At 38.2% G+C, this 13,941-nt stretch overlaps 1 protein-coding gene across 1 annotated transcript; it reads left to right on the top strand.

The window, feature by feature from the left end:
* Positions 1 to 2,685: 2,685 nt before the first annotated feature.
* Positions 2,686 to 12,265, top strand: LOC146459059 (solute carrier family 41 member 1-like). The gene is made up of 8 exons (XM_085089780.1): positions 2,686 to 3,358; positions 5,598 to 5,705; positions 6,095 to 6,166; positions 6,575 to 6,866; positions 8,672 to 8,831; positions 9,390 to 9,592; positions 10,527 to 10,675; positions 11,948 to 12,265. Exons 1-8 carry the CDS (start codon positions 2,801 to 2,803, stop codon positions 12,131 to 12,133), a joined length of 1,728 nt encoding a protein of 575 aa, XP_084945906.1. The 5' UTR covers positions 2,686 to 2,800; the 3' UTR covers positions 12,134 to 12,265.
* Positions 12,266 to 13,941: the final 1,676 nt, after the last annotated feature.

Genomic DNA, 13,941 nt, shown 5'->3' with positions numbered 1-13,941 from the left:
GTCTCATCACTGAGTAAGGCCCTGAAGTCGGCGTGATGGTCTGGTTCGAGGCACCTTGGCATCTCTGAAGGTAAATTTCGTACCCTCGATTCCTATTCTGATTTTTTGCGCTATAACATCAGCATGTGACCACATCTCTTCATTGCGACAATTGCTCAGTGTCTGAACGACAGTATCAGCAGTCTTCTTGGCAGTGATGACATCCAACTGTTCTCCTTGTAGATATCTACTCAAATTATCAGTGTTGGATAAGATGAGCTTCAAAACCATCGAGCCATAAACAAACTTAAAGTCACAAATTGAGTGGAGAAGCGAATTACTTTCGTTGTAGGTCTTGAGATCGCGATCCTTTGATAAAGTGACCACGCCTTCCATTATCCTCGGCACTTGCTCTAGCACAGCCCAAATCAAGTTATTAAAAAATAAAATATTTTTTACTATGTCTTTGCCCTAACGGTACATCCGTTTTGCCCGAATAATACTATCTTTTTTCCGACAGGGGGGGCTGCAGCCCCGCCCCGTACACTGATGGTCTCCTGTCTTGCGCGGCATTGTATCCAACCGGAAGTAAAATTTGACGCTTTTATACTCGATTTATACGCCTCAAAGTGAAAAAGAACAATTGATAAGGATTTTGTCTTTCGATTTTCTAAAGAGAACAACATTAAAATTTGTCAATCAAATGAAAAAAAAAATCCTTCATATACATTTTAAACAAGTTCGAATGGTGAGTTCACAGGCACCTAAGTTATGAGTCGACCTGGTCATATTCAAGCATGTTAATTAACAATTATTCACCGAAGTGGAGGTGAATAGTGATGGATATTTACCGAGCCGCGAAGCGGCGAGGTAAATATCCATCCCTTCCACCGACACTGAGGTGAATAATTGTTTTAGTATATAACACACAAGCGGACCAAAAAATTATTTTATTTTGACAACATACCGACAAATGGTATGGCATTTTGAAATCTCGCGCGCCAGGCGATAAGCGATTTCTTATTGTAGAAAGTTCCGGCTCGCTTTCTTGCAGACAAATAAAACTTTTGGAGACACTTGTTTAATTCCTACAGTGTCATTTCTTCAATTTTTCTGTGAAATTCGTCTTGTTGTTGAAATCATGCCTAAAAATATTAGATGTTTCATTGTTTTCATTGTAATTTTAGTGCTCGGCAGTTTTCGTAAACAAGAGATTGTGTTTTCATTTTTTGCCTTAGAATATGAGGTTGAAAAGATTAAATAACTTACATTTAATTCCGTCAAACCAAACTTTGTTGTCATTTATGTATTTTTTTTTAACATCCGCCTTGTTTATCGAAATAATTTCCTCTTAAGTAACCGTGGCGAAACGGGAAGCCATCTTGTTTCTCCTCGCCTGCTCGGAGGTGAATAGTACTTGGCTAATCACCTCCGAGCTAGCCAATCAGCGCGCGCGAAAAGTACTATTCACTTGTGTGGTATATACTAAAACATTTTATTTCCTTCATATTACTGTGCTTATATTAATACGACCGATACGATACGACCGATAAGATAATTTCCTTTTAGTCTTTGACAAATAAAATGGAAAAAACAATTATCGGTAACGCAACGTCAATCTTGCTTATTGGTTTGCTAGAAAAAACACAAGTATTTGACCACTTAGCCCATGTTAGCACCGAGAAAACTACAACTCGCAGACTATGAGTGCATGCGAACGTGTCTTCTTTTTCTCAGGGATAATAAAGCGAGGCCATTTTCCTGGTGGCGATCGCGTGAGCATTTCGCTTACTTTAAAATCCCTAACAAAACTAAGAGACATAAAAGGACTACACGTAGTCGGCTTGACTCGAATGACACATGCATGAAATTGAGATGCATGTTCACCCCACACTGACGTTTCCATGACTTTAAACTCAGAATGTCGAAAACGGACAAAGAGTAGACAAATGCTTACAGAAAGGCCTTCTGTATAGTAAACACGAGTGCTCCTGACTCCGACGCAGCACCAGACGAACACATGAAGACTACCATTGCTCTTCAACTTCTTCTGGGCTTAGGTAAGATCGACAATCCCTTAGCTATGGTGTGTGATTGGTACCTCGCTGAGAAACATTTCACAATCACACTCTCTCGACGCCTAACAGCTCGGTTTATTTCTTCGTTAAGAGCGCATATATAGCATTAAAGAATTTTAGTCAACGTATTGACACCGATATGCCCTAGTTTTTAATGTTACAAACGACCATGAACCTGAACAGAGTTAAATATAAGTTAAGAAAACAACTTTAAAAAGAAACGGCTTGTCTTAAAATGTCTTGTACAAGCACAACTGACTGGGACGAATTTCATGTTATTACCGTTGTTCTTGTTCGTAGGACAGTTGTCCTAACCGTTTAATACCTTCAATTCCATTTTAAAGCAGGGCCTAGCTTGTCAGCCCGGCAATCAGTTCTGGTTTATAGTATATTTCAAGTGAATCTCTGCCAAAAATTATTTCATAAGGAATTCGACGTCTTTGTAAAAGACAATCTGTTTACAAGTGGATCTCTGACTAAAATGATACAGAAGTCATATAATAGGCTCCTGAACGATTAACGATGACAGAAACACCTGCAGTATCTGTAGAATACCGCCCCTCCCCCACCCCCACCGCCCCTCGAAATGACACCCAGTCTGACACATACAAGCCTGGTTACTAAGTCAAGGTTCTTTCAAAAGAGTTTGCGGATGATCAGTCGACGATCATGGGTTAAAAATTATTGTTTTATGTAGCAAACTTTAATCGCGGTTCAAAGTGTTGACTGATTTTTAAACCCTTATGACTTCTCTACCTGTAAATGGCCTTTTGAATTGTAGTGTAAATTTAGAGATCGCCGCGAAAAATCCCTCCCTGAGGAAGCGAGTGAAAGCCGGTCAGTCGCCGAAACAAGACGGCGTTGTTGAAAATCAAAGTTCAGGAATGGTTCCACAAATTGCGGTTGTTCCGCACGACATAGAGGACTTGGACGATGAAGGAAATGAAGGAAATGAAGGAAAACGTTTGTCAAAAAGATGGACCGAAGATGAGGATTTAAGCGATAGTGTGCGTTTAAATCAAAGCAAATATATCGGGTACAGCGAAGATACTAGAACTGTGGATGGTACTAGCGATACGAGCTTGCCCGAATTGAATGGCGATGTATCGTACGACAGGTCTGATCAGCTTCTCCCTTTGTTAGAAGAGCAAAGAGACGATGAATTTGAGACTCAGATAGCGGGAAAAGGAGACAGTAGTTCAGAAGAAGGATCATTTACCATTGGCCTTCAAGTTTTCTTTCCTTTTCTAGTCGCTGGATTTGGGACTGTATCGGCTGGTATTCTTCTTGATATTGTTCAGGTGAACGTATAAAAGTAATGAAATGTTTTATAAATAGTTAAATGGGGCATTATTAGACCTTAATGAACTAAAAACCTCTTACTTAAACTATACAAAACTCAAAACAGTATGTGGTTTTTCAATTCCTTTATAATAAGCTTATCAGCCTATCATTTTAATTATTTTGGCGGTTTAATTTGTTAAGGTTATATCAATTTCATTTATACATCAAATAAATTTTAATCTTTTGGTATACATGTACATTGCTATCCTAAACTCCCAGTCACCTCTGTTGGAATACTAATGAGCATGAGCTATATAAATATCTAACACTAATTATTGTGGGAATGTTAACAAGGGTAGAGTTCAGTATACAAAACAAACAAGCAAGCTAATTAGCGTATGTGAATGATTGCATGTTAAGGATGGTGCCTACTTTTGTTACTGCGCATACATTCTGCGCATCTTGAGATACTTGGGTTTCCTGTGGGTAGTGCCTACTAGAATAGCAATATTTTTGCGCGGTTTAAGACTATGCGAAGAAAGCAGAACTTAGCAAGTGCTCTTGGTATCCAAAAAGAAAATTGGGGATAACAATGCATTTTTCAGAGATAAAAGAGCTTCAATCTGGAAAAAAACCCAAACATTGCTTTGTATTTTACTGTTTTTTAGCATAAACGTTGCCTAATTATCTCTAAATAATGTGTTGCTACCCCCAATTTTCTTTTTGGATTTTCAATAGCCCTTGTTAAGATCTGCTTTTCCCACATAGTAATAAACCACACAAACATACATGTACTTCTTTATTAGTAGGCACCGTCCTTAACATGTACTACAGCAACTTCATTATTGCTGCCATCTCTTGAATTTCTTTTTATGATAACCTACCTTTCCCTAAGGAAATCCTAGGGCTGCGGCTCGTGTTATCACTCGAGGTTTGAACATTTTTGACGTCTTTATAGTCTATAAATTAAGAGTATAGACCACAGAAAACTACCGTTGATTTTGTTAAATAACTATAAAAGGAAGTACCCCACCCCTAGGGAAAATCATGTTCATAACCAGTCAATTTGCTCAATGCCAGACCCTGTATTAAAACCCAATTTTGTGACCTACATATGTACAGACTCTGAATTTGGTACTTCATATTACAGCCAATCCACGTCATGCGTGACCAGTATTTCCGAGAATGAAATGAACATTTGAATCCTCTTTGTAATGTCGGACTGTAATGTTGAACATTTCTCTGGAAATCTTTCTGAAAAACACACATTGACAAGAAAAAAGATTCAAAATACTTGAGGGAAACAATTGTTATTCTTGAAATACTTGCTTTAATGTAAACAAAAAGTAATAGATTAATACTGTCAATAAACTAGGGAAAGTTCTACATGGGAACTCTGAAATCTCGTTGGCGATGTTTGAAACTGACAAGTAAATTTCAAAACTCCGTTCTGTACTTCAAATTTCAAAAATACCAGAAGCCTTGCTAAGGCCCGTGGTTAAGGTTACTTATAGGGAAGGAAGTAGTATTGAGTTTGCAGACCTCTGAGTGCTTATGTATCCAACAAAATAAAAAAACATTGATATTTTTGCAAACTTCAATTTATCAGCTTTACAGTGATATATAGTTTTCCGTGGTTTTATCGAAAGCAGTGCGCGTACGCTAGATTTCCCTGAAGGCACTCGCGAAACATGGAAGTAACCTTAAGGTCACCAGAATGAATGCTGAACATAGTTATTTGTCATTTCATGTATCTTCATATTTGACAGAAATATTTGGGTAATCTAGGGACGCTGAGTTATTTATCATTATAGACATGTATCTCATTAGCATGCATAAATTAACGGCCATGCTTAGTTCAGTGAGGTTTACACTGTATTTTTATTTTAAAAATTGCATCCCTAGTTATCCCAACCATGCTAAAGTGACACATAAATAATTTTAAAAAAGAGAGACAGCAAGGATGTCACAGTGATGAAAGCACTCACCAGACTGTGACCTCCCACAAATGTGGTCCAGGTTCGATTAGCTGACTTGGCATCATATGTGGGTTGAGTCTTGTCCTTTCTCTGAAAGGTTTTTCTTTGGGTACTCCGGTTTTCCTCTCTATCCAAAATTCAACATTTTCAAATTTCAATTTGGTCTGGAATCTGAGGGCCACAGGTTTGTTGGTAATAGCAGACTATTAAGTGTCGCCCTCGTTAATTAAACAAAGTTGATTGATTGATTTTATTGATTCTCTTTTGCATTTGACAGCACTGGCAAGTTTATAAAGACATTTCAGAAATTTTCATCTTGGTTCCTGCTTTGCTTGGATTGAAAGGCAATCTGGAAATGACCTTAGCATCAAGATTGTCAACTGCAGTGAGTAGAAGCTGTTCTCCTTGTTTTATTTATTTTGATCGGCTATCAGATGACATGAAGTTAGCAAGTCTGAGTGAAACAATTATTGTGATTATTAAAAACTGGATCATTGTATAATGCAATTCCAGGGAGTTGACTGGCTAGGCAGCCATGGTATATGAGCCATTATACCATGCCTGAGAAATAGCGACCATTGAATTGTCTTTTAGTTGTTCTTGCAAAGCAAAATCAGCAATATGTCTTGATTGTTTTGATGAAACAATAATTCCACTCACCACTTGTTGGATATAAGATGATCATAGCCAACCCCGTGCTACATGCCTTGTTGACTATCTATCTTGCTCATTGAATAATATTTAAATTATTGTTTACTATTTCTATATTTTCAGGCCAATGTGGGGCACATGGAGTGTGCTAAAACACAATGGAAATTAATAGGAGGAAATCTTGCATTACTTCAGGTAAAAATTTAAAATAACTTTATAATAATTAATATAATAATAATTTAAAAAAATTAATATGTGCAAGTATCTATATAGATATAATCAAATGCTAAACTTTAAGTCTGCTACCCACTCTTGCACGTTGTACGCCACTGAAAAAGAGGCTGGGTGATCATCCCGCCTTTAAAACAACGTTGAGTGAGGGTGAGGGGGGAAAGAAGGTTTAGTACTCTCCAGACAGTGTTTTCCTTAAGGGAGATTGAAACATATGTGGAAAATTCACATTTTTCTCAACTACATGTAGTTTTGCCCAAGATTGTAGTTTTGTCTATTTCCCCTACCCTTTTTCCCCAACCTTTGTTTCTCTCCACTAGTAAGAACAACATTCATTTTTGCCATTATTAATTTTATTCCTGTAATTTTCAGGTTCAAGCCACAGTTGTTGGGTCGTTAGCAGCATTTGCCGCTGTTTTGATGGGCTGGGTCCTGGATGGAGAATTTAACATTCACCATGCCACGCTACTCTGCGCAAGCAGCTTAGTAACAGCGACACTAGCCAGTCTTATTCTTGGCTCTGTGATGGCCGCGGTGGTGGTGTGCTCCAGGAAGTGCAATGTAAATCCTGACAATGTAGCCACACCCATTGCTGCCAGTCTCGGCGATATCACAACTCTGGCACTTTTGTCTGCAATTAGTAGATTTCTGCATAGTTGTCTGGGTAAGTCACTGAAGGAAGTGCATTGCAAACGTCAGCCACCCTCGGACTTCAGCACAGTCAAACACAAACAAATAAAGAAGTCTGCTAAAGATAAGGTTTTTACTTTTATTAAAAGCTCAAAGCTGATGATTTTTTTTTGGTGAATCTATAAGTTAACTAAATCATTTTACAATGTACTAAAAGAATTTCAAGTAATATATCAAACTCGAGAAGGTGTGTTTCATCAGATATCCAAACACTGAGAAGTAGGTTGAAAAAACGAGGCACAGCTGAGTTTTTGTAAACGACTTTGAGGTGTTTGGATATTTGACGAAACACACTTTTGAGTGTTTGATATGGCTTCTCAAGTGATCAATTATTCTTGGAGAAATTCAAGGCTAAAGTTGGAAAATTTTTTATGGTAATTAGGAATGCATATCCAAACCACGGTCACGGTAGTGATTTTCTTTATTTTCTCTTGATGAATTGTTAATGAGATTGACAAGTTTCTTTCAAGTGAAGTACATGGAGAGGGATTGGCACTGTGTGTCTGTGTTTACTACATTTGAATGCCTGATATCTGGAAAACTGATTCACCTAGTGGTTCCTCATGAGCAAATCATAAAATGATTTTGTAAACTCCTAAACTCACAAGAAAACTTATCATCTTTTTAGCTCTCAAAGTAAAAACCTTATCTTTATCAGACTTTTCCTTATTTTTTATGGATATCAAAGAACAAATTCTCCTATCTTGTTCCCATACTTTTCTTATAAAAGTACTAGGGAGAAGTTATTAAAATATCAAGAAAATTCACCTTGGGTGATCATACCCTTAATTCTCATGACCTCAGAAGTTGAATAAGCATTGATATTACAAAGAGAAATTTGATGCTGATCACTGTTAGGGGTTAAAGGGTTAAGGACGCTGCCTCTTAATAAAGAGGTGTGTTTGAAGATGCGGGAAAAGCAGATCTTAGCAAGGGCTATTGAAATCCAAAAAGAAAATGGGAGGGGGGGGGGAGGGGGTAACCATGCATTTTTCAAGATAATTAAGCCACAAATAAAAAGCTTTTAAATACAGTTGAACATCTTTATTACGGACACCTAGGGGACAGGAATAAGTGTCCGCATTATAGAGGTGTCCGTTTTAGAGAGGTAGGCTTTATATGGATTTCGGTCTCTCGGGGACCAAGTGAACTGTCCATAATAGAGAGGTGTCCATATGAAAGAGGTGTCTGTTAGGAGAGGTTCCACTGTAGAGAACAGTGTGTGGCATTTTTTTCCAAATTGAAGCTTAAGTATGTTCTTTTCCTACATACGTGTAGTCATAAACCATACAAAATACTTTAATTAGAAGGCATAGTGCTTAAAGAAATCAGGGCTTCTTGTGCACAACATATGCTTAGTAGCAGAAGAAGGCAATTTCCTTAACTGGTCATTGTGAAATGGTGGCTGTGCAATTACAATAAGAGTAGTATTATTTTGCCAGTGAGGGAATAGATCAGTGATTGGGATATGAAGTCTTAGCTGTAATGAAGAGATGGCTGTTTTGGTACAGTTTCTAAAGGGAATGCTTATGGCCCATTTAGGAACCAAAATTTGGCAGAGAATTAAAACAATAATTTATTATGTTTAATTGTTAGCAGACCTGCATCCTTCTAAAGCACTTTTTTCACTGGACCCTGATAACCTGCAGCTGCATTGTTTTTTAGGGTTGGAAACATTGTTCTGTTGTTCATTCTTTTGTCCTCTCGACCAATCATGTAAGACGTTGCAAACTGTGCCGGTTGCCCCTTAATTTTCTGCTTAATTTTTTCTTCTGGCAGATACTGAAGGCGGCACTCATCACTGGATTGCACCTGTCATCAGCCTGTGTTTCTTTCTCATTCTTCCTCTCTGGATTTACATCACTCACACAAACCACTTCACTCACGACGTGTTGTATGCTGGCTGGACGCCTGTGCTCAGTGCTATGGTTATTAGCAGGTAAGACAACTGTGTTATGTATCTGAATTCTTTTTTTCAGTTTAGCAGTGGCCTTGTTCAAAAGTGATTGAATGAGCTCATATTTCATATTTTGAGAGCTTTGAAAGTAAAATTATTGCTCAGTAGCTTTCATTTGAATGGTCACACTTCAGGAATTTGTCCACAGGCTAGAACTTAGAACCACCTTATACAGCATAATAAACAGCACCACAGGAAAGTACTGCTTAGTAGCTTTCATTTGAATGGTCACACTTCAGGATTTCATCCACAGACTCCATAGTTGGAACCATCTCGTACAGCATAATAAACAGCACCACAGGAAAGTACTGCTAGTAGGTTTCATTTGAATGGTCACACTTCAGGATTTCATCCACAGACTCAAAAGATAGAACCACCTTGTGCAACATAACTAACAGCATCACAGGAAAGAACTGCTCAGTAGCTTTCATTTGAATGGTCACACTTTAGGATTTCATCCATAGACTCAAAAGTTAGAGTTGCATTGCATGTAATGATGCAAATATGTGGAATAATCATTCCTTGTTTTGCTATTTACAGCACTGGTGGTCTTATTCTTGATTTTGCTGTGGACAAATATCGTGGAATAGCTGTTTTCAGCCCAGTCATGAATGGAGTGGGTGGGAACCTTGTGGCTGTCCAAGCAAGCCGTCTGTCCACCGGCCTACACCAACTCGGCAAACCTGGTCAGGTTCAGGAAAAGAGTAAATTCCACGGCTGCATTGACACGTTTTTTGGCTCAGGTATGTTTGGTTTACGGTCAAAACACCCCCAACAGATAAGACATAACGCCCCTTAATGGAAGACATGAAAGTGTCACCTTGCCACTTCAGGAGAAAGTTATATTACAGGGGCACCCAACAGATCGTTTCGGTAAATTATCTGTTCGGAAGGCGCTTAATCCCCTACAATTTTCTGAAGGGAATTTTCACCTCGAACTTTCGTGATATGGGAAATTTAAGGCCTAGTGTTTTCGGATTGATAAAAATGTCGTTTCGGGTGCCGAAAAAAGGTCATCTAAGATTTCCGGAAAGGAAATAAGACTTAAGGTTTACGGAAAATGGACAAAGATGCCCTAGTAATTTCGAAAAGACTCAGGTTGCCCTAGAATGACCGAACAGATAAAAATATTATAGCACGGCCCAAAATGAACCTACAGAGCTTTAAAGGCACTCTAAAGAACAAGTGTCAGATCTGATTAGAGAAATAGGAACATAGACGTCCTTGGTGAAATTATTTTGTGCGCCATTATCGACCTCTTACCGGTCGTTTCGGTTCTCCGAGTTTAGCCGATTCGCCAGGTTTTAAATCGACATTCTCTGATGTTTGAGCTCAATTTACTCCTCACACAACCAGTGTGAAACGCAAAAACAGTTAAAATGAGTTTTTACCCGAACTCACTTTAAGAACGAGGAATGACCATATTTTCGTACTTAACGTTATAGCGAAACGACTTTGTAGCAAAACGACTGTGTAGCGAAACGACTTTGTAGCAAAACGACTGTGTAGCGAAACGACTTTGTAGCAAAACGACTGTGTAGCGAAACGACTTTGTATCATCCTGCAACCAACGCTCGCTTGTGGAAAAACTGTGAATTATGCAGCAGTACTGTTAATTTGCTAAAGTTTTTGCTCTGTTGCCATTTACAAGTTGATGTTTTTTTTTTTCCAACATAGGGTTACACGCCCGGACCACCCGAGTTCTGTTATTTATGGTTCTTCCTGGGAATCTGATTTTTTTATACACGATCCGTGTACTGCAGGCAGGACATACCACCCTCACTCTTATCTTCACCTCTGTCTATTTACTGGCTGGTTTAATTCAGGTACATTTCTTAAGACTCCTTATCTTCATAATTAAGGGACTGTGTCACCCCAGGCGCATGCGCACGTTGATGAGAAGCACTTTGAAATCGTTGGCCCAACTTTTTCAAATACCGTCGGAGAGTTCAGGAAGCTGTTTTCATCTGGTGGAATAGCATTCACCTTCGGAAAGTTAGCTGAATCTTTTATTTGCAAACGTTCTTTAGTAGTCACAGAAACTGTTTGTTGCGATATTTTTGAAAGCTTTTACAATGGCTTTAACTATAAAAGTTAAAGAGAACGACGTTTCGACCGTCCGACGGTCATTTTCAAGTTCAAGATGAGAAGTAAAAATTAGCATGTGCTTATGTACAATTGTGAAAAAACTAATGAGATACTGACTTTAGAAAGCTCTGAGATATTCACATGGTTTTCTTAGGGCTTTTTTAAGTCAGTATCTCATTAGTTTTTTCACAATTGTATGTAAGCACATGCTAATTTTTACTTCTCATCTTAAACTTGAAAATGACCGTCGGACGGTCGACACGTCGTTCTCTTTTAGCGTTAACTTTTATAGTTAAACCCATTTGGAAAAATTTGTTGATTCAAATTTTACAATGGCGGAAAAGCAAAAATCCCGCGACGAGTTGTATGCAACTAAGTCTCAACCGGACTCTACTGCGCATGTGCCCCAGCTAACATATTCCCTTTAAGTATCAGTAAGCATAATCAGTTATAAGTCGACTATAACAAATTCAACTGAAATGCAATTAACGGCACGTCGTTTGGGGGAGACAATCGGATACTTGGAGTGATATTTTCATTGTTTGTTCTCATTCCGGAATAATAATAATTATTAGAATGGTACTCTTTGCCGTTCCAGTCATTCTTTCATTACTTGAGGCAGAATAAACAGAACAACTGAACAAGCTTTCATTCTTATTGCTTTATATTCCAACCATTTTAACTAGAATTTTAACTTGTCAATGTGGATGTGATTAAGTTGAGTGCATATTTACCTATATTTTGTATTTGTAAGTTCTGTTTAATATATTGTATTTAATTTTTATTTTTATTTCTTAATAGTTAATAGGTCTTGAATAGTTTTGTAATCTTAGGTATTCGCGCCAATAACTTAATAGTGAAAGTTTTTTTTCATGTTTTAATACCAGTACATATGGTTGCAACGCGATAGAGAAAAACTTCATCATGTTCTTCATTCATCTGATCCACAAAAAGGGAATTTGCCCGTGGGAAAATTCACCGTAATTTTTTTGTCTATCCCAATACCATAGGTTGCCATTCTTCTGCTGACTGCTAATTGGTTGGTTCACTGGATGTGGAAACGAGGCAAAGATCCTGACAACTACTGCATTCCATACCTGACAGCACTTGGTGACTTACTCGGTACCGGGCTCCTGGCCGTGGCATTCCACATGTTATGGCTCATAGGAGACCGAGATGCTGACGTGGGAGATTAATAATAAATAATAAATAAATAAATAATGAATCGATAAAATTACAGTATGATTACACGATCTCGAACGCGGTTGGATTTCAAACTCGAGGCTAGCGCAACTGTTGTCAGCTCCCTTGCACAGAACTTTAAAACTGGCGAAAGCATCTTTTACTCCAGCTGGGTCCAATTTATAGCGAGTGAAATTCAAGCTGAAACAAAAAACTGCCAAAACGCAGTACACAAGCCTCGTGGAGCGGTTTTCAATTGAAGGTCGAAAGGAATTTCGCGCTTGCTTTGGTTTTACTTTAGTGCGCTATGTGATTAGTTGGCAAAACTCGCGCCACTTTCTTAACTCGCTCGCACGCGTTTTCCCGCGTCTGGCGCCGGTCACGTGTACTTGCTTTAAATTCTGATTGGGTCATTGTACTGTTTACGTTTGTTGTGATTGGTCAGAGTAATTACCATGGTTTGGGTTTTGCCACAATGGACACTCATTGAGAACTGCTCTAACCGCAAACTACACACACAACATTCGATTCTTGTCTGTAAGTTGATTTGTATTTGGGGCGAATTGAACTAACCGTTACCTCGAGCAATTTTGAAATCATCCGTGTTCAAGATGAAATAATATAAATTTCTATACATATTGAATCTAGAAATTGGGGACATTGCAATGGAATTTATCAACAATAATTACAATAACAATTATATAAAACCTTCTTGAAGTTTCTAGTTAGCTTCTAAGCTTAGTCTCTCTTACAACCACCAATGAAAACTTTTCAAAACTAAAATTACATGTATTTTTGTAGCGAAAAACTCCCCACACACCTCAAGACAATCTTTTTTATTCAGACCATAGAACTTATGCTCAAATTTCCGACAGATAAAATGCGCAATAAAACCGCCAAAAATATTTCGACGGATTTTTATCGTAGTTTTGGATGGTAGTATTAGCTAACGTTGTTCTATTTACGATTCATTCACTGGGGCTTTCCGACGGGTCATTTAGTTCGAGTAAGAGAGAAAACTAACATATATATTTATGTAACTTATTCAGTGCAAAATACATAGTGTGCTTATTGTTTATATATAACAGGGTTACAGAACTTTATCTATATTTAAAAATATAATGGGGACTTAGACTTTAAGGTGAAGTTTAACCATCTGTAGATAGCTGATGGGGATATTTAGAACGTCTGTTACAAGCTTGAATGAAAGCGAAAAATACCGCTGTCTAATCAACGCAACATTTTCTCGCCAGGCTGTTGCAACATACAGAACATTTTTTCTCGTTTTGCTTGCGCTTTGGTTTCTTGGTGTAGTTTGGGCTCTTTTTTGTTTCCATTTGACTTATGCAGGTAGTAAAATTTTTTTACCTCCCACCATTCACAAGAATGACCAAATAACCAATCGGAACTCGAGCTCAAAGTGTGCCACCAGTGTGAAGCGCAGCGAACAAATCAGAACTCGCCGCGCGCGCAACGGACCCAATCAGAACTCGAGCTTAAAGTGTGGAACCCGTGCGAAGCGCAGTAAAACGCACGGAGAGCGAGCGTTATCAATCAACAGAAAACCAAAACGAAGCGTTGGAAAAAAAAATGCCCGATCGGTTACAGCACGGTACTGTGCGCGCTGAATTTTTAAATCAAGTAGTACACATCTCATACATCAAAGATTAAGAGCAATTCGAGAAGAAGTCTCTTCATGAGCTAATTACAAATTTATTTTGATCAGAATGTTTACTCCAGTTTATTAAGATGTTAAATAAATTAATTAACACATAATTTTATGAAACGACCGTCGTGAGCGAGCGGGAAAAGATGGCGGCTG

Source organism: Pavona decussata, unplaced genomic scaffold (genome assembly GCF_977016875.1).
Source record: "Pavona decussata unplaced genomic scaffold, jaPavDecu1.1 SCAFFOLD_223, whole genome shotgun sequence".
In the NCBI taxonomy this organism is placed as follows: Eukaryota; Metazoa; Cnidaria; class Anthozoa; order Scleractinia; family Agariciidae; genus Pavona; species Pavona decussata.
This window is presented reverse-complemented; position numbering and strand designations above follow the sequence as displayed.